This window comes from Sminthopsis crassicaudata, chromosome 1 (assembly GCF_048593235.1).
Source record: "Sminthopsis crassicaudata isolate SCR6 chromosome 1, ASM4859323v1, whole genome shotgun sequence".
In the NCBI taxonomy this organism is placed as follows: domain Eukaryota; kingdom Metazoa; phylum Chordata; class Mammalia; order Dasyuromorphia; family Dasyuridae; genus Sminthopsis; species Sminthopsis crassicaudata.
In genome coordinates, this window is record NC_133617.1 from 304,741,982 (window position 1) to 304,763,785 (window position 21,804).

At 32.3% G+C, this 21,804-nt stretch overlaps 1 protein-coding gene across 7 annotated transcripts in view; it reads left to right on the forward strand.

Annotated features, from left to right (window-relative positions):
- DROSHA (drosha ribonuclease III) overlaps positions 1-21,804 on the forward strand; it is a 107,967-nt gene that overhangs the window by 34,723 nt on the left and 51,440 nt on the right. For 6 of the 7 annotated variants that reach the window (XR_012484366.1, XM_074279070.1, XM_074279069.1 and 3 more), the window contains 8 exons: positions 5,111-5,197; positions 8,163-8,234; positions 8,719-8,800; positions 9,791-9,865; positions 14,573-14,742; positions 15,463-15,587; positions 18,404-18,503; positions 21,302-21,409. Coding sequence is in view for 6 of the 7 variants with exons in the window: in XM_074279070.1 (XP_074135171.1) it covers positions 5,111-5,197; positions 8,163-8,234; positions 8,719-8,800; positions 9,791-9,865; positions 14,573-14,742; positions 15,463-15,587; positions 18,404-18,503; positions 21,302-21,409 (819 nt within the window). In the remaining variant the exon portion in view is untranslated. The remainder of the gene's footprint in view (positions 1-5,110; positions 5,198-8,162; positions 8,235-8,718; positions 8,801-9,790; positions 9,866-14,572; positions 14,743-15,462; positions 15,588-18,403; positions 18,504-21,301; positions 21,410-21,804) is intronic. The other variant, XM_074279068.1, reaches the window with a different exon arrangement.

Consider the following 21,804-nt stretch of genomic DNA (forward strand, 5'->3'; position numbering starts at 1 on the left):
TATTTTACCATCTTGGCTCTGCCCACATATTTCTTAGATAAATAATTCTCATTCTCTCTGTCTATCTGTCTTTCTCTATCTCTCTATATTTATTTATGTAACTATCTATCTACCTATCTATCTATTTATTTATTTGCTCAGGCAATTATGGGTTAAGTGATTTGCCCCGGAATAATGCTATATTTTAAGACCTCATTTTCAAATCAAAATTAGGTAGGTAATTACCAACTTTTGTTTCAGGATTAACTATAGTTGCTTTCAGTTAATTAAATTCCATTTTCTTACCTCCATCCATTTCACAAAAGCTTTCTCTTAATATCAGAATGTATTACCTTGAAGAGTCTATTTTCCTTCTAGGTTCAGCTCACATACCATTTTCTCCATGAAATCTTCCTTAATGTATCCCTTCCTCCTCACCCACTGCCAATGCCAGTTACTCTCCCTCCACAAATTATTTTGTATAGATGTGAAAATAAGGGCGGAGTATATTTCCTTTTTAACTTTGTATTTCCAGGGCTTAACCAGTTATTTTACTTTGCAACATAGGCATTTTTTAAAAAGTTGTATTTGATCCTTTCTTTGCCTTTGATTTCTGACATACTTCTCTGAGTTCTGTCTGTGTAGATTCACTTTTTCAGTCTCCTTATTTATCTTTTTCTTCTACCCTGTACTTTGGGTATCTTTCAAAGCTTTGTTCTTGATCTTCTCTGTCTACATTGTCTTTTCATGAGTGTTTCATTTACTTACTCTTTGTCTCTGACTTTGAGATCTATACATTTGGCAGCAGTCTTCCTTGAGTTTAATTTTCACATTTTCAATTGACTGCTAGTCACCTCTGTTTCAGATATGACTCTGTAGGTTGCACACATCTTTGTTCAGGACTGGGGTTGCCAATTTCTTTATTTGCATTGACACTTATTTAGTTGGTGACCCCCTTTCCTTTGCCCACAGACTCCCAGTTGGTTTCTAGTACTGTATTAAACTATATTATAATTTGTTATTAAATTTCTTGGCAGCTAGGTGTCTCAGTGGATAGAGTTCTGGACTTGGAATCAGGAAAATTTATCTTTCTGGGTTAAAATCTGGCCTCTGACACTTTCTAGCTGCATAGATCCTAGGCAGTCATTTAACTCTGTTTGTCTGGGTTTCCTTATTTCTAAAATGAACAGGAGAAGAAATCACAAACCACTCCAGTGTCTTTGCCAAGAAAACCCCAAATGGGCTCACACAGAAGTAGACATGATTAAAAAATAATTAACAATAATTAATAAAAATAATTAACAATTCTATTTCTTGGATCATTATTCATCTAGTTTGTTTTTGTTTTTTTTTGCTAGAGTGGGTATAGGGGAGCTGATCTGTCTAATTCCATTCAGGTAACTTGGCTAGGATTCTTTGTAAGTTTTTGTCTTTTTGTTTTTTTTTTGGGGGGGTGAGGCTTTTGGGATTAAATGACGTACCCAGGGTCACACAGCTAGTAAGTGCCAGGTGTGTGAAGCCAGATTTGAACTCAAGTTCTCTTGACTCAAAGGAGACTCAAAAGTTAAGTGAAAAGTAGTCATGCAGCTAGTAATAAATGTGAAATTTGAACTCAGGTCCCTTGATTCTCTAGTCTTAATTCATAGTTACCATAACATCCTACTTTTTAACTTGATACTTTTATTTACCTTTTTTTTTTTTTTAAATAAAACTTTTTTTGTGTTGTCATACTTTATATCTTATCATACTTACTCCCATATATTTCTTATATCCCTTTTCCCTCACTACTTTTAGTGTATGACATAATGTCTTGCAGACAGTGGACGTTTAGCATAATCTAATTTTCTTCATTACAGTGATTCTTAATCTCCAACTGTATTGTACAAATTCCATTTCCTATCTCCCCACACTAATTCCTTTATTTCTCTTACATGCAACCTGACCATTTATCCTTAATCTCCCCTACTGTCTTAACTCCAAATTTATATACCCTTTTCCATTAGACTCTCTAAAATAATTGCTCCATAGTTAAGAAATTTTCTATTATCTTAAACCTTTTCCTTTATTACTCCTCCTGTCTTGCATTCAGTGAGATCTGGCTCTTCCTCCTGATGACACAGCCACTCTGGTCATCCTTTTTTTTTTTTTTTTTTTTTTTTTAGCACTGGTTCTACTTTTTTTCATTGCCCCCAATTCACTGGTCTAAACAGGAATGTTGGAACCCTTCTTGCTCTTTTGGCCTTTCTGGATTTTTCTGCCATCATCACTAAGTAACGTTTTCTTCTTTAAAAGTTCATTCAGTCAATATTTATCACCCAGTCAGGACTTTGGTAACTGTTATCCACTGACCTCTAGAACACTTTCCTTCCTCACTGAGTTCATTTCCTGGCTCAGGCTTTTCTCCTCAATAGTAGTTCTGGTATTTGGGAACTGAAACATACATGTTGCTACTCCTTCAAATACTCTTGCTTCCCAATTCCTGAATTTACTCATTTCCCATGGCCTACTTCTCCATACCTTCTCAGCTACATTTAAAAATTGCCATGTCTTTGATTTTCAGTCACCCATAAGTGTTCCACTTCCTTGATCACGAGCTCTTAAAATTCTTTCTCAGATTTCTAACCAGATAATTATATACAGGCAGTTTTCCCTTTAAGTAAATCATTCTGCAGAGCTCTATGTAACATGATTTTTATATAATTTGCTCATGTACATACAGAGGGTATTAGGAAGGGGACTATGCCATGCATATTCCAGGACACATTTTTCATACTCTTTAATCTTTGTTTTCTCTTTATCGTCTGGCTGTGTCCGTTTTATAGAAACCTGCCCATATTTCACCCATCTGCCTCCCCAAAAAAAACAAACAAACAAAAAAAAACTTTTTGTGAAGTATTCATCTTTAGGACTAGCTACAATTTCTTTCAGTCTTCCTTTTGTGGCTATGAACAAAGCTGTGTGTAATTGATGTTTCCACTTCCATTCCTGTTAGCTCTTCTATTACCTCTGTGCAATCTGACTTCTGACCTCATTCAGCTAAAAGTGCTCTCTCCAAAATTACCAGTGATCTCTTAATTGCCAATTCCAAAGCCTTTTTCTCAATAATAATTGTCCTTATTGACTAGTTTTAGCCTAGAAACTGTTAATCATACTTGTTTTCTTGATAATCTTTTCTCTCTGACTTTTGATGCTTCTCCCTCTTCTTTCTCCTACTACCTGACTACTGTCTCCTTTGCTGGATCATAAAAAACATCATATTACTTAACCATTGTAGTTCCTAAAAGCTCTATTCTGGGATCTTTTATCTTTACCATCTACACTACTTTTCTTTGTGAACTCATTAGCATTTGTGAATTTAATTATGAACACTGTACAGATAATTTTAAAGTCTTTTTTTGTTTTTGTTTTTGTTTTTTATAATTTTAACTTTTCTCCTGACCTCTAATTGTATCTCTTTTTGCATCTTGGTTATCCAGAACTTATTCCATAGACAATGTAGGTAGCCTATAAAATTAAACAGTTTTGTCTGAAGTTCCTCTGTTCTGTTTCTGACCTTGTTTGAATTGTAGTCCCCACCCTCTTTTTTCTTGCTGAAACATCAAATATTTTGTTGTCCCGCTTATTTGGGTAGGGTTTTAAGAAACAGCTAACAAAGAACTGCTACAGTTCTCCAGTCTTATCTGGAATCCCTGTCCAATTAAGCGTTTCCTAGACCTAGCCTACCTCCTGCCTTCAGAATCTTGGCTTACATGGGGCTCCTTTGCTAGTTTCTTAATTTTTTAGTTCTAATGATCCATAAGTTCTGGAGAGCAGTTTGGAACTATGCCCAAAAGTCAATCAAACTGTGTGTCCCCTTTGATCAACAATACCACTGCTAGGTCTGTATCCCACAGAAATCATTAAAAGAGGTGGAAGGACCTATAGGTACAAAAATATTTATAGCGGCCCTTTTCATGTTGGCAAAATATTGAAAACTGAGGGGATACCATCAGTTGGTGAATGGCTGAATAGCTTGTGGTAAATGAATAAAAAGGAATACTGTTGTACAATAAAAAAGGATGAACAAATAGATTTCAGAAAACCTGGAAAAATATATAAACTGATGCTAGGAGCAGGAAAACATTGTACATAGTATCAGCAACATTGATGATAATCAAGTCTGAATGACTTCATTCTACTTGGGAGACCAATGATCCAAAACAAGTGCAATGGCCTCTTGAAGGAAAGAACTGATGGACTCTGAATGCATATCAAAGTATACTTTTTTTACTTCCTTTATTCTTTTGAGGTATTTTTCTCCCTCTTTCGATCTTTCTTCTTTCACAGCTGTGGCTAGGATGGAAATATGTTTTACATGGTAGTACATGACTAACCTATAGCAAATTGCCTACCATTTTAGGAAAAGAAAAAGGGAGGAAAACAATTTGGAATTCAAAATCTTGTGAAAATGAATGCTAAAAATTGTCTTGACGATTAATTGGTGGAAAATATTATTATTAAAAGGAAAAAAAAAACTTATTCTACTTTTAGTTTGTTCCATCGCTGACAGTTTTGACAATTAAACTCAGTATGTCCAAAATTAAACTCATCTTTCCTCACCAAACCCTTCTCTTCCAAACTTCATCACTTACTATTTCTATTTATACCAGCCTACTTGTACCTCACACAAGACACTCCATTTCCTGATTTCCTGTATTTTCACTGCAACCCCTGTGCTTGAATTGTACTCCTTCCTCCCCTCTGCTAACTAGCTACTTTGGCTTCCTTCAATTTTCTGATAAAATTTCATCTTCTTGAAGATGCCTTTCCCAGTTCATCTTACCTAATGCTAATGTCTTTTCCCTAAGATTAGTATATATATACACACACACACACACATATATACTTGTATATAGCTTCTTCCAATATAATGTGAAGTCTTTTAGGGAGGGCCTGTTTTTGCTTTTTTTTGTATTCCTAGTCCTTAGCATCTTTCCTACTTTATAGTAATTGTTTAATAAATTCTTGTTAATTGACTAGTAAATGTTTGTGGAACTTTCATTGAGAAAGGATTCTGGAACAGTATATGCTGGCAAATTTTGCATAGCCAATGTGTGATGCATTTTTTTTTTTTAATATTTTTGCTTCTTAGACTGATAGACCAACTGTTATAGAATATGATGATCATGAATATATTTTTGAAGGATTTTCTATGTTTGCACATGCTCCTTTGACCAATGTGAGTACATATTCTTTTTTTCTTAAAATTCCCTGTTATCGTATAACATTTTAAATGAGACTCAAAATATTGTGTACTTGCACAGGTACTTGAGTGCCAAGTTTTTCAAAATGAAAGCTTGAAAAGGAATAACTACATTGATCAACATTTTAAAACTATTCTGAATTTTGTTTTTTTGAAAGTTTTTAATAAAGTGTGAGAATTTATCTTTGAACAAAGCAAAAGAAAATGAAATGCTCTAGAATTCTTTAAATATGAATTAATTTTAGCAAAACTAGATTTTTCCTGTGTCTTAAGATGTGATCTTCTTTGAGAAGTTTTCTCTGAAGTACAGAATCAGTCACTCTTTTCATTACTGCTTAGATCACATTTGATACTAAGTTTAAAATAAATTTCTGAATTTCAGTTGAAAAAACACTGTGTTGTGGAAACGTGACAATCTAATTTATTTTACACTTTCAATTGACCTTTTTTATGTGACTGGTCATGTATTTTAGAAAAGAAAATGAAATATGCCAATTCTACCTTTCTACATGTTTTGGCTCAGGTTCACTGTCAAGTGGCATTCTTTCCTGATTTGTGTATTTGAAACTGTTGTCTTATTAAGTAGACAAATAACCAAAATGTAATGTCCCAACACGGTGTAAATCTTTGTTCTAAAACAAAAAAAAAAAATGCCAGCTAATTTGATTGTCTCATTCTGCTTTCTTCAATTCTTAAGGTAATTTTGAAGATTTCACTTGACAAGGATGATTATTTTATTTTACGGTCATGTTTTTGGTCCAAAGTATCCATTTCAAGAAGTTATGTGTATTATAAATATAACAATAAATATGATAGTATGATAGTACTAACTTTGTAAACATACTTAAGTTATCTACCATGTGTTGAAAAAAAATTATTGAACTTTTTTTTTTTTTCCCTGATGCTGGGGTTAAGTGACTTGCCCAGGGTCACACAGCTAGGAAGTGTTAAGTTTCTGAGGTCACATTTGAACTTGGGTCCTCCTGAATTCAAGGGTGGTGCTGTATCCACTGCGCCACCTAGCTGCCCCATTATTGAACTTTCTAAGCAATGAAAGGAAATTTTGCACCATTATCTGCTAAAAATAAATTATCAAAAAAAAACACTGGATTTTTTTAGAGGTTTTATTTAGTACATAAGCCCACTTTGATAATAGCATTATAGATCTCAGAGTTGAAAAGGAGTTCATCAAGGTTAATCTTTAATGCAGATATCCTTTTGAAAACCTTTGATGGAGGAATGTGAATTTAATAGAAGATAGGATAATTATGGTGAATTCAGATTCAGTTTCAGTATTGTCTGGAACTAGGCTTTGATTAGACTAGATCCATTGTTTATACCCAAAGTACTTTTGGCTTTATTATAATTTTAATCTAAAACTGTCTGGATAAGTTATGGTTTGAAAGGGAATATGCCCTGACTCTACAGGTTTGAGTGTAGGTAGCTTTTGTTTGTTTATTTGTTTGTTTTATATTTTTGAAGTGAGTAAAATGAATAATGAATAGATTTCAGAATTTTTAATTCCTCAGGTTTTGCTTTCCATAGAGCAATCTTTATTCAAGAAATTGTTATGGATCTCTATTTCTTGAATTAATATTTGCTGGTAGCCACTTTTTGAACCTGATATAAAATTGACTTAATGGACCAGGATGAAATAACCTAAAGTAGTTATTCTAGCCTCTACTTTTAAGATTCCAAGAGAAATTTAGAGTTGGAATAGTAAAGAATGTGGTGTGTTTAAAAGACAAGTACATGTACCCTTTGTCAAGTATAATTTATAGTACAGTGATCTATTTTTGGATAAAAAAGAAAATATCAAGATAAAAACAATCAAAAAGTGAATTGAGAATAATTATTTTAGTTTAATATAGTAGAAAATTTATACAGTTAGCTGCAGATGATCATGTAAGTGAAATGTGAATGATGAGGAGGTGGGACTCAAAAATGGCAGTGACCTTTAATTGTGATTTGCCTTCGTACAGTTTTTGGAAAAAAAAGATGAAAATCCTTTTTTGTTAATGTAGAAATTGCTATAAAATTAATTTATTAATATTACTCTTTTAATGGGAAATGATAGGTTATTCTCCTTAAATAAGATTCTTTCTCCAGTAGATGGCACTGGCAGACTATTTTTCCATTTTATCAGTTTCATAGTTATGAAAAGCATGAGACATGAATTATCATGATTTCCCTAACAAATATAATCTTAAGACGTCTGCAGGTATAGAATTGCTTTTCCACTATTTTTATTTTCTTCCAAGGGATCATTTGGTATTTATTCAAATAGTAAATGATATAAGTTCTTGAAATGACCCTTTTCCTCAAATTTCCTCCCAAATGTAGATGAGGTTACAATTTTTTATTAGAACAGATCAAAACTCATCCTATATTCTTTCAGCTTAGAGTTAACCTGGAGTAGCCTGTAGAAATTAATTCCACTTTTTCATCTATATAATATGCCTAAATAAGGCAGTTTAATTGAATTTTATTCCATTATCTACTTAAGAACACCAAAGTTTATTAAAAACAAAAAAAAGTATATCGCCTATATTTTACCAATTCTCTGAAGTACACAAGAAAAATATTGGGAGCGATGGCTAATGGTGGGAGACTTGGAGAGATTGAGGAAATTTGTTATGCAGTATTTCTTGTGGTGGTGACTTTGACGTGATAGATTTTGTTTTTAATGATTTATTTTTAGCACTTTCCCCCCTTAATTTTATTAATAAATCATTGCCAGCATACTTATTTATGTGGAGAACTAATCTAGTTCCTGTTCATTAGCTTTAAAACCTGTCTAGTATAGGACTTTACAGTATATATCTTCAAATAGTAATTGATAGAATTATAAACACATATACTTCATATGTGCCTATTACCTTTTAAATCAGGTAGAAAAACATAGAGAAAAATAAGAACTAAACTTCTTTTATTATTACAGATTCCCCTATGTAAAGTAATTAGATTTAACATAGACTACACGATTCATTTCATTGAAGAGATGATGCCTGAGGTAAGAAAATTATTTAATAGATAAACATGGGACAGTTTTTCATTGAGAATTTCCTTTTTTGTAAGGTATTGAAATATTCTATATTGAAACGTTTACATAGTCTTGTAGCATTATGTTTGACAAAGACAGTTGTAGCAGGTAAAAGTTTAAAGTTTAAAATGTGGACCATTGTTAAACCCCTTCATAACAAATATTACTTTAATACTTAAAAGATATTTGTAATGCTGGTTGCCACCCTTTTAGGGCTTAGTTGATAGTTTTACATTGTTCTTCCCAAAATTCGATCACATTTTTATGAACCTCTGAACATACAATTTGTTACCAGACCCAAATTTCAACCCTTACCAATTTGCTGTACACTCTAGAGTCTAAGCTGCTTGTTGAGCTTCTGAGAAGCTATAGTCACTGCCACCCTACCATGAAACATTAGAATAAGTCTTTGTGGTCTGTAGAACACAACACTAAAATAATTATTGTTTTTCAGAATTTTTGTGTGAAAGGCCTTGAGCTCTTTTCCTTGTACCTGTTCAGAGACATTTTGGAGCTCTATGATTGGAATCTTACAGGTATAGTAATTTAACAGAAGATACTTAGAATGTACCTCTTGTACAGATCACAATTCTGGGGCAAATATAAAATTTATGAAAGATCATAATAATACTGAGCATTTATCTACTAGATTTAAAGTTTGCCAAGTGCTTTACACGTGTTAAATCATTCTGTCCTCACAGTTCTGTGAAGTAGAGGTTACTATTACTTCATTTTGCATTTGACGAAACTCTGGTAGAGAGAAATTCATTGGCATGATAAGGGTCACAGAGCTATTTAGTACATGAAAGCCAGATTTTGAAGTAGTTCTTGATTCCTAAGTCCAGTGTTCATTTACTGAGCCACATAACTACCTGCTAAGGAAATAAAAATATAGATACAATGAAAAGAATAATGCTTGTATTTAAAAGTCAACAGTCTATAGAAGATTTTAAAGCCAAATTTTGTTGTAAAAATTTAAAGAAAAAAGTTGAGTAAAAATGCTTTTGTTGCTTAAAATACCCAGTAGGAATTGATTTTTTTCTCTATGATCAGACTATTGGTTAGACACCAGAAGTTTCTTATACATAATACTGTATGTCAGTACCTATGTATGCCTCAAGAAGGTGCTTTCTGCTGATTTTAAAGATTGACTACTTCAATCTTCACTAATGATAGTCCTGTGAGTTAATATTTTAAATTGGTCAAATTTTATATTAGCTCCCCCCCAAAAAAAACAAAACAAAACAAAACTTTTAATTCTTCAATTTATAAAAACAAAATGCCCTAATTAAGGGTAGAAAACCAAAAATGACTCTCAGCATATGCTTCTGTTGACCACTGCCACCTTTTTTCTCTGGGATTGTGTGTGTGTGTGTGTGTGTGTGTGTGTGTGTGTGTGTGTGTGTGTGTGTGTGTGCATATACACACATATTTTCTAGTGTTGCTCTTTGGTATTATAAAACCTAGGGATTGAGTAACGTTAGAGTATCTTTTAAGACTTTTCTTTCCTCTTTCAATTGTTTTAGGCCCTTCATTTGAAAATAATAGTTCATGCTGTCCAAGATTTCATTTCATGCCACGTTTTGTAAGATTTCTACCAGGTAAATACATTGACAAATAAATTAAATTTAATCATTCCATATAGTATTTGTGATGTTATACAATAATGTAATAAAAATTGAACTTGAACAGTCTTTAGAGAGATGATAGCCACTGTGTTCTTTGCTTTGATATGTGACCATACCTGTCATCTTGGAGTCTGTCCTCACATTTTGTGTTTAAATTTTTAAAATTTTTATGTATATTGTGACAAATCATATTTTGCAAGAAATACTCTTATCTCCTACTATGTAAATTTCGAACAGTTTATAAAAGTCTGTTAACTACTAGGAGGGCTATATTCTTTTAACTATGAAAATATGATACTAACATGACTTCATTTGAACAGGATTTTGAAACTTCTCATTGTTGACTTTATTTGCATTGTTTTTGTCATTGTGTAAAAGTTTGCACTTTTTTCCCTACTTTATATCACCTTTTATAAATCTGCCTCTTTGAATTTTTCATATTGGCCATTTCTTGTGGAGTAATAATATTTCATTACATTCATATATCATAATTTGTTCAGCCACCCCTTCCCCAATTCCAAGAATTCCAAGTTATTTTCTAGAATGATTGAATCACTTTTCAACTATGGAATTTCTCATTCCCCTCCTTCCCCCATCCTGCTTACTTGAAATGGTTGTGATACATCAGGGTGGTTTTAATTATTGTTTCTATGGATTTTAGAGGATATTTCATTTAAGAAAGCCATTGTAAAATATGAGCCCATCCAGAGGCTACTGATAAGAATGACTGAGAAAAAGTGGAAGTAGTCATATGAACATGATTTAAGTTTTTAAGCTTTTAATCTGATGAAACCCTTAGACTCTCTTCTAGGAAAAAAAATTAATGCATAAAATACTGTACATAGGATTACACAAGAAACCAGGCATATTGAAGTATAGTAATCAAAATATATAAATTTAAAGAAGCATTCACATACTCCAGAGTTAAGAACTCTTGACTTAAGAGAAGTGGAATAAGGTAGCAGCTTTTAATTTTTGAAGGGCTGTTGCATGGAAGTGGGACTTATTTTTTACTACCTCCAAAGGGGAAAAAACTAATAGCCATAAGTAGAAGTTCCAAAGAGGTAGATTTAATAAGTAAGGAAAATGTTTCTCTCAGAGAAAAATGTGTGATCAGTTTTCTTTAGGACTTTTCCTTACATTAAAAAAAAAAAAATTAGAGTGAGTTTTCATGTGGATCTAGTACTTTGGAAGTATTCAAACTTGAAGGACTGGATGACCACTCTTAGGGATGTTGTAGGGAGATATGTGTTATGTTATTAAATGACTTCGAGATTCCTTCCAACTCTGAAATTCTGGGATTTTGTCTTACATTATATTGAGCATTTAAGTTTTTTTTCTCTAATTGGGAACTAAAATACAAAATATATAGTTCAGTTTATGCTCTCTATCTAAACATGTACCCAAATATAATGAGCAGGACCTAGAATGTAATATAATTGTGCATATAGAATTCTTATCTGTGATAAAAGCAAAATTGTTCTTTGGTTTGGTTTGATAAGTTTAGTTTTTTTTAAGAAACAATCTTATGTTACAGATTGAGGCAGTGTTTCTTAGGAAAATAGAAAAAACTATAAGAGATCTTAAAGAGGTTTATCAAGTCTAATTTGTTTAATAAGTGAGAAAACAAGCTCATAAAATAGAGGTCTTGAGTAGCATCTTAATGAAGAAGCTAAGATTATGAGTTAGATTCCCTAACTAGTATTTAGTTGTGTCTGCTCTCTGTGACACCAAGACTATATATTGGTACCAAAAATTTTATGATATCATTATGTATATATAAATGGGACAATATTTTGATTATTTGATAAGCTTGAGGGCCAATAGCTTTTGATAGCTTGATATAACTAAACTAGCAAAAATTGTCTGATATTCAACAATATCCGCCTCAAGAAATATTATTTAAAGCTACTTCTAATTACATTTCTCACGGTCTATTAAATATGTAACTTTTTGGATTAAGAAACGGGTCTTTTTGGTTTTCATTTTGAACTTTTAAAGAAACAGAATTCACTGTTCTTCCTAAGTCTTCACTTATTCTTTTATTATTATTATTTTAATGATATTTTATTTTTCCAATTATAAGTAAAGATAGTTTTCAACTTTCGTGTAAGATTTTGAGTTTCTTTTTTTCCCCTCTCCTTTCCTTCCCCTCCCAAGACAGCATGCAAACTGATAGAGGTTATACATGTACAACCAATATTTAACATATTTCCATATGAGTTATGTTTGGAAAGAAAAATCAGAACAAAAAGGAAAAACCACGAGAAAATAACAAAAAAAAGGTGAAAATAGCTTTCTTCGATCCAGTCAGCCTTCATTGTTCTTTCTCTGGATGCAAATGATTTTAATTTGTGAATGGCAGTTTCCATCCAATGTTTATTAGAATTGTCTTGGATCACTGTTTTGATGAGAAGGACTAATCATCACACAACTTTGCTGTAACTGTGTATATTGTCCTGGTTCTGCTCACACTCAGCGTCAATTTATGTAAGTCTTTCCAGACTATTCTGAAATCAGTCATTTCTTTATCATTTTTTATAGAACAATACTATTCCCTTACATTCAAATACTGAGACATTATGATTCTCAGTAAAGTAAATGGTGATCCATTTTCTTTAGTATCATTTCCATTGAGGAAAATATGTTAAACCAGTTGATTTTGCCAGGGATTTTGAGGAGAACTTTATTTTCTTAGTCTTCTGCTGTTGTGCTATGGCCCTGGATTACACAGCTTCTTGAGTGACAGTTGCTTGATTTCATCTCTACAATAGTTACTGCCTTTGACATTGACTAAAACAGCAGGGACTTAAAAGCATTATTAATTGTTTTTAGGGAAGATAGAGGGAGGTAGTGTGCTTTTGAATTTAACCTTTTACTGATTTAAAAGTAATCCAGTAAATAGAATATATAAAAAGAATATTGTTAAGAAGGAACCCTGGACCTACATGTCAAAAATGTTTGTAGCAGCTGTTTTTGTAGTGCCAAAAAACTGGAAACTGAGTGATGCTCATCAGTTGGAGAATGGCTGAATAACTTGAGGTATATATAGATGTTATGGAATATTACTGCTCTATAAGAAACAATGAGCAGGATGATTTCAGAGAGGACTGGAGAGATTTACAGGAACTGATACTAAGTGAAATAAGCAGAACCAGGAGATCATTATACACAGTAACATCAAAATTATAAGATGATCAATTCTGATAGACATGGCTCTTTTCAACATTGAGATGATTCAAACTAGTTTCACTTGTGCAATAATGAAGAGAGCCATCTACACCCAGAGAGAGAACCATGGGAATGGTATGAATCACAACAAAGCATTTTTGCTCTTTTTGTTATTGTTTGCTTGCATTTTATTTTCTTTCTCATTTTTTTTCCTTTTTTATCTTATGCTTCTCATGGAGCAAAATAGTATACAAATATGTATGCATATATTGGATTTAACATATTTTTACCATTTTTAATGTATATTGGATTATTTATCATCTAGGGAAGGGGGATGGGGGAAAAGGTGGGGAAATTGAAACACAAGGTTTTGCAAGGGTCAGTGTTGAAAAATTATTCATGCATGTTTTGAAAATAAAAGCTTTAATTAAAAAAAATCCCTGGATTAAAGAATTTTGAATTACAAATGTCTTAGACTTTTTATATTTAGATGTTTTCTTTGAAAAGTCACCTTTGGGAGGCTAAGTATTGTTTTTTCAATAATGTTGCCATTGTTCAAAATGATACATACTAGCTAACTAGTATTAATTTATGTCCATAATTCATTTTCGGGGGGGGGGGTCTTATTTGACTACACCATTTAGTATACTAGTCTCTAAATAGCCTTTTCATCATTGCTCACAAATGCCCTCTTCTCTCTTTTCACATTGCCACTGTTGTCATAGACCTTCATTTTCGCATTTTTGGATTACTGAAATAGTTTGCCAACAAGCTGGCATCGTTATCCATTCCAATCTCTCCTCCATTCAGCCATTAAAGTGTTTTTTTTTTGAAATTGCTGGTGTAACCATGTCATCATCACCACTCTCACTCCTTATGAAATTCCAGTAGCTGATCTTGGTGATTTATATTTCTGTACAAGCAAACATTTGACTTTCCCTTGTGTTTAGTTCATAGAATGATTACACAGTTATAGTAGTATAAAGCCATTTGGTTCATTGTGACAGGTGCAACAAATTAGCACAAGAATTAGTCCATAACATAACAATAATTAATTCACTCCATAAATGTCCCATAAAATCCTTGCATTTTTTTTTTTTTAGGAAAGTACTATAAATTCCAAAGAGTTTGTAACTATTGTAATAAAAAGAACAAGTTTGTATATTATAACCTATAATTGAGAAGTGAGACATGAGGCTTTCTAAGCTGCTTCTTCAAAATTCGTTTTATGAAGAAAATTTGTTTTTATTATTCAAAGCTTAACAAATAAAAGTTTCTAACTGTTAATAATCTTATTGCTATTTTAGTAAAACAAATTGTTTATAAACAGTATTCATCAATGAAATGAATGTGTTCCTTCCTATTTGTCACCTGGATAAACAATTTAAAATGTATATTGCCCATAAAAAAACATTTTAGCATGCTTTTAAAAAAAAATGCCACTTAAGGCTATAGTATTATAAAAATTCTTCTTGCCTTTATCTTCTTTCTTTCCTTCTCTCTCACAAGATGGAGGAAAGGAAGTGCTATCAATGCACCAGATTCTACTCTATTTGCTGAGATGTAACAAAGCTTTAGTGCCTGAAGAGGAGATTGCAAATATGCTTCAGTGGGAAGAACTTGAATGGCAGAAATATGCAGAGGAATGCAAAGGGATGATTGTTAACAATCCTGGCATGGTATGTTTGGTTATCTAAGTACATTCACAACTTAAAATGTTTTGCCACCAAATTCCCCAATTTTTAGTGTAAAAGAAAGGAATGGAACTTTTAGAAACTTTAAATGCTTTTCTGTTTTTTCCTAACATTTTCCATCAATTATTATATGAATTAGTAAGGTAACAGGATTTAAAGTTATAGGAAATTAGAGCTGTGCTAAAAAAATGCTTTCTATTGATTATCTGACACTAGCAGATTTTTTTTAACCTTTTGAAATCAGTACAATTTAACATAAATTGAACTTGCTACTTTTCACCTATAACACCTAATTTATAAGTGGGAAGTAGAATAAGGAGTCTGGGAACTTATTTTTTTGTGCATGCTCCCACTTATATGTAATCTGGAAATGTATCCCCAGTAACTAAAGTAAAATTAAAGCAGATTAGTCTGCATATCTTGTTTTCTGAAAATTTTTATTAGTTCCTGAAGAAGTTAAGAAAAATTATGTCTGATTGCTGCCCTTTTGAAACCTTCACATTTAAAAGGATTCATTCATTATATCAAATAACTGACCTACTTATAGAGATAAAGTTCAATCTATGTGAATTACATTTTGAATAACATTTTAATAAGTCAGGAATTTTTAGGAAAAAGATTGATTCATTTTCAATTCTTATCCTTCTGTCATTATTGATAAGTGAAACTTTTACCAAAGTAAAAAGCTCTGATTTTTCTCTCTAGAAACCTAGCTCAGTGCGTATTGATCAACTGGATCGGGAACAATTCAACCCTGATGTGATTACTTTTCCAATTATTGTCCACTTTGGAATACGCCCTGCCCAGTTGAGTTATGCAGGAGACCCTCAGTAAGATATCCTTCTCAATGTTTGTCTTAGTCTTTTCATTTTCCACCAAAGAGAGACTTTTGTATCTATGCCTTGCCCCTTTCCCCTCTCCCTTTTTAAAAGCTGTCTAAAATAGACCTTATTCTACATTTGCAGTTTCATTTTTATTTATCAGTCAAAACTTTCCAATCTGGCCCCTTCCAACATTTCCAGCCTTGTTACATCTTACTCCCCTCCATGCAATCCACAGTCCCAGCTACACTGGCCTACTTGCTGTTCTTCACACATGACACTCCATTTTCCCATTTTGTGCCTTTGCACTGTCTGTCCCCCATGCCTGGAATGCTCTCCATCCTCACCTCTACCTCTTAGAATCCCTAGCTTCTTTCAAGACTCAGCTCAAATGCCACCTTCTGCAGGAGACTGCTCCCGGTCATCACAGCTGCTAGAGCCTACCACTCTAAGGTTACCTTCCATCTACTCTGTATGTATTTTGTATGTACCTCTGTATTTACATGTTGTCTCTTCAGTTAGAGTGTAAGCTCTCTGAGGGCAGGGTCTGTTTTTTGGTCTTTCTTGTTTGTATCCCTTGTGCTTTGCACATAGTAAGCTCCTAATATGTGCTTGTTGATTGATGTGTTGTTATCACCAGAATAAGTTTGTTTTCTATATGTTCAGTTGTTTAAAATTTTATTCTAACATCTTTGGAATTCCTGCCTTAGTTATGTTATTTTTTTATAGAATTCTGTCAACATTATTCTAATTTCATAGTTTATATAGGATTTTAAAACTTTTTCTTTGTTTGAAGTTAAGCTTTGTTTATAGCATTTTAATTTTTTTAATTTAGTACTCAAAATGAAATTGCAGAACTGTAATTAAAATGATTCTTAAAGTGAAATCTCTTTACTAATTGTACCAAAATAACTTGAGAATCAATTTTTGGGCAGGATATTTCTGATACCTTTTCTTTAGGTATCAGAAGCTGTGGAAAAGCTACATTAAGCTTTTAACTAGAGAATCAATTTTGGGGGAAGGAAGAAGAATGCACCGTTTTTCATTTCTTGCATGTCTTTTATTTTACATTGGAGAAGCAGCAAGATATAGATAAAATAGATTTGGAAGAAAAAAACCTCTGATGCATTCTTTGTTTTTGTCTGTGGACAAGTCACTTAATTTCTGAGATTCATTTTCATCATCTGCAAAATAAGGATAAGACCTGCATCTTTACAGGGTTCTTGTGAGACTCAAATGAAAGAATTGATATAAAATTCTTTGTAAACTTTACAGTAGAATAAAATGTCCACAATTTTTTTTATTTCAAATCTATTGCAAAGAATATGAAATGAACCTGCTGTGGTATGCTTGGCTCCTTCCCCTACCAGACAGTGGGAGACAAGGATAGGTATAAATAATTAGATGTGGCACTTACCATAGAGAAATCTAAATTGTATCTCTAACTTGTAATTAAAATTTAGTCCTTGAGGTATAAAATATTTAGTTCAGAATAGGTAATTGGGAATTAGAGAACCTGCTTCTTCGGTTGATAATCTTGGGTAAGGTTAATCTTCACTGATCTTGCTGCTGCTTTGTACTTGGCAATAGCGTGGACTAAAGTAGACATTTTACCTGTGAGGGAGTTGAAGATTCCAGTCTTAGCAATTGTGGCACGCGTGTTATTAGTTGTGAAAATAGTTGCACTGCAAGAGTATTGTGGTCTTAATGAGAAAAGGGAATTGGAGAGATTAAAAATTTTAAATGGAATATTAGTCTGGAGGAGAACAAAGACATTTTGTTGTTTTAAAGTATTTTGCCCAGTCTTCCCTCAACATTAGTCTTCTCTACACCATGAGAAATTGTTGATAATAGAGGCCTTTTGTCAAAAGGAACATCTTTAGCTAAAAGAAATGAAGATTCAGTAGCAGAAAAATATTATTTTGAAAACATTTTCAAGAACAATATTCTTTTGTCAGAAAAACCATAGTGAAATGCAACTTAATTTTCACTGACACTAAATAGATGACAATTTATATAATTTATAAAAAACATGTATTCCTTTGACTCCCAGTATGTTTTGATAGTTTCATTTAGTAAGGATCAGTTTTGATAAATATTTGACTACTCCATAATGACCTGTTCATAAATCTATTATTGTCATGAAAAAGATTTTTGTGTTTCATTTTCAGTTAAAAAATGACCTAGCCAGATTACTGTGCCATAAGTATAATTGGATTGCACTACTACCTTTGAGACTTTAAGTTATCCTAGAGTAGTTAAGTATTTTGATTTTATAATGAACATAAAATAATTGATCCATTCATATGAGTGTTTTCCTCTTTAAAGCAGTAAGTTTGTTAGGCCATCATTACTCTATTAATATGCCATAGCTCAAAATATTTTAAAATTTCCTTTGAAATTATCTATAGTGCCAGTTTAAGCATCACACAATAAAATCTCAATCCTTTAAACAAATTTTCTTTCAGTTTCAAAATCATCACTTTTTAAAAACCAGATTAGGCTAAGCAATTTTATGGATCACTGTGACTTTGAAAAACAGAACAAAGGACAAATATTTGCTGTCATTTAAAATATTCAGAAGAATGTGCTTCAAGCTCTGAGTGAGACTTCAAAAGGCAAACTCCAGAAAATGTTTTGAGCAATGTTACCTTTTTGGAATAAATGTATAGCCTGCCAGAGTGATTAGTAACTAGAGGTCTCCTTGCAGAGGTTACTTCATATTCTTGAGCTAGAGTTTAGCCCCTCCCGCTCTTAACACCTTAATTTGAGTGTATAAGTTCTGACATACTGACCAAGTGATCTTTCTGTCTCCTTTTCTTTAGGTATCAGAAGCTATGGAAAAGCTATGTTAAGCTCCGCCACCTCTTGGCAAACAGCCCCAAAGTCAAACAAGCTGACAAGCAAAAGTTGGCACAGAGAGAGGTATGTTAAGGCTGTAAAATTAATAATGACGAACTAGTCAATTGTTTCAGGATAGCATTTTTGAGGGGGGAAAAAATAGCATCCCTGATTAATCCCATCCCATTTTTGTCCTCCATTAGGTTTTATTCAGTTTACTTTGTTTCCTGAAGGAGTGAATGTTATTCCCCATAATTACTATTAAGATGTTGATATAATTATTATTATTGAGAGACATATTTTCTTTTTTAATTTAAGGAAAAAAATTTTTCACTTACTAGTATTTTATTTTTTCCAATTACATGTAAAAATAGTTATCAATTTGTAAATTTTTTGAGGTCCAAATTTTTTCTCTTCCTACCCTCCCCAAGAGAGCAAGTAATTTACATGTACAATAATTTTAAACATATTTCTATAGTAATCATATTATGAAAGAAAAATCAAAACAAGAGGGGAAAACCAATAGAAAGAAAAAACAAAACAAGTTATAATAGTATGCTTCAATCTTCATTTAGTCTCTATAGTTCTTTCTCTGGATAAGAATGGCATTTTCTGTCACAAGTTTATTGAAATTGTCTTAAATCTTGTTTTGTACAATATTCTCTTGGGTCTGCTCACTTCACTTAGCATCAGTTCATATTTATCTTTACAGGTTTTTCTGAAGTCTGCCTGCTCATTATTTCTTATAGCACAGTAGTAATCTATTGCATTCATATGCTCTGACTCATTCAGCCATTCCCCAATTGATGGGCATCTTCTATTTCCTTTTCACCACAAAAAAAAGCTGCTACAAACAGTTTTGTACATATGAGTTCTTTTCCCTTTTTTTTCTTACCTCTTTGGAATACACCTGTAGTGACATTACTAGATCAAAAGATATGCACAGTTTTATAGTCTTTGGTTATAGTTCCAAAATGGTTGGATCACGTCACAACTTCACCAACAGTGCATTAGTTTCCTAATTTTCCCATATCTATTCCAATATTTATCATTTTCTTTTTCTGTTATCTTAGCCAATCTGATAGGAGTGACCTGTCAACCTCAAAGTTGCTTTAGTTTACATTTTTCTAATCAGTAGTAATTCAGATCATTTTTTCATATGAATATAGATGGCTTTGATTTCTTTTTTCTTTACTCACTATTTTTATATACACACAGTAATTTAAGCATATTTTCATATTAGTAATGTGGAAGAAAAATCAAAACAAAAGGAGTATACCACAAGAGAGGGAAAAAAAAAAGTGAAAATGTGCTTCCATCCAAATTCAGTCTTCATAATTCTCTGGATGTGGATGACATTTTCCATCTCAAGTCTGTTGGAATTGTCTTAGATCACTGTACAACAGAAAAGAGCTAAGTTTGTCATAATTTATCATCACACAGTCTTGTTAGTCTGGTTCTGCATACTTCACTCAGTTCAATTCATGTGAACTTTTCTAGGCTTTGCTAAAGACAGCTGTTCATCATTTCTTATAGCACAATTACATTCGAATATCTCAACTTATTCAGATGTCCAATCAATATGCATTTACTCAATTTTATGGCTTGAATTTTTTCATCTCAGAATTGCCTGTTTATATTCTTTGACCATTTGTCAATTGACGATTGACTTGTATTTTTATAAATTTAAATCTGTTGTCTAAATGTATTAGAAGTAAGGCCTTTATCAGAAAGAGTGGATGTAAAAAATTGTTTCTCATCTTTTTGCTTCCCTTCTAATTTTGGCTGCATTGAGTTTTTTATGCAAAAACTTCCTAATTTAATATAATCAAAATTATCCATTTTATATTTCATAATGTTCTCTCTCTCTTAAATTCTTCCCTTCTACAGAATTGTGACAGTTAAACTATCCCTTGCTCTCCTAATTTGCTTATAATATTATCCTTTATGTCTAAATCATGAACCCATTTTGATTTTATCTTGGTGTAGGGTATTTTTTTCCTAAGAAAAATAATTGTTTACTTGGTATTTTAAGTGCCCAGACAAGTTTTCTACATGAAAGTGATTTCCTGTAATGTTACGCATTACTTACCCAACTTGCTCCTTATATGAAATTGCAGGAGGCAGTCTCCAGTACTTGACAATCTATCAGAATAGATTTATTCATTGTCTTCCCCTTGCCCCAATAAGTGAAACTTTTTTTTTTAACTTCTAACTAAATAGTACTGATTTATTGTCTATGTTTCAGTTTTAAGAACAAATACATTCTGCAAAGAAATAGGTTTCATATTTGGTACAACTTTTTTTTTTTTTAACAACTGAAAGAAAATAAGTCTCTGAGTGTATTAAAATGGAAAGGTTTTTGCCCTGTTCAGGTTCATTTCATGTTCTGACAAAAAATTTTAGATTTCATCACTTTATTGGGAGTTATGGAGTAAGCATTTTAGTTTTTAGGTTGTTTACAGAAGGAATCCTGTATTATTAGAAGAATATGGTCTGGTGGAACCAATTGTTTTAGTAATTGCAGCTCTATTCAGTGGCTAACTACTTTTCACAAAAATTACTGGTTTTGAATCCTGCTTCGTGAATCCAAGAAGGATGCTTATCACTTCATTTAGACATTTAGCTCCAAAAAAAAAATCTTGAATTGTTTCATGATGAAGTTAAAAAAAATAGTGTTAACAAAGTATTTTATTAGTCTAATATCATAACCCTACACTTATTTAATTTTCATTCTTCAAAAGGAAAAGTTTTGATTAAGCAAGTTTTGGCTTATGTTTATCTTAAACTTTTACTAGACAAGGGTGACTTTGTCTTATAGTATTCTATATTTTTTTAAATGCCTGATTGAATTGCTGTTATAATTAGTTCTTCTTTTCTAGGAAGCTCTGCAGAAAATTCGACAGAAGAATACAATGAGAAGAGAGGTGACTGTGGAACTGAGTAGTCAAGGATTCTGGAAAACTGGTATCCGCTCTGATGTTTGCCAGGTAATTATGCTTTTGAAATTGAAATTAGGTTCACATCTCTTTTCTTACTTGGTCCTGAGTTATAAAAATGTCTTCATGCTGAGATCTGGCGGTTTTATGGACTTGTTGATTTCGGATTGATGGAAATCTGTGCTACACACATGTTTTCCATTTTTTGATAAGCTTTATTTCACTTCAGTTAAAAAAAAAAAATCTGTTAAATCCATACTTACAAGTTGTTTTTGCTCAGCATTGGGAATTGGAAAATGTAAAATGTCATAATCCCTACTCTCAAACAATATATAGGGTGATAACAAGAACAAATAAATATGACAAAGAGACATGCAAGATTAGGGGGAAAGAAATAATTACCTCTAGATGAGGAAAATACAGGAAAGTTTTGTGAAAGTGGTAAA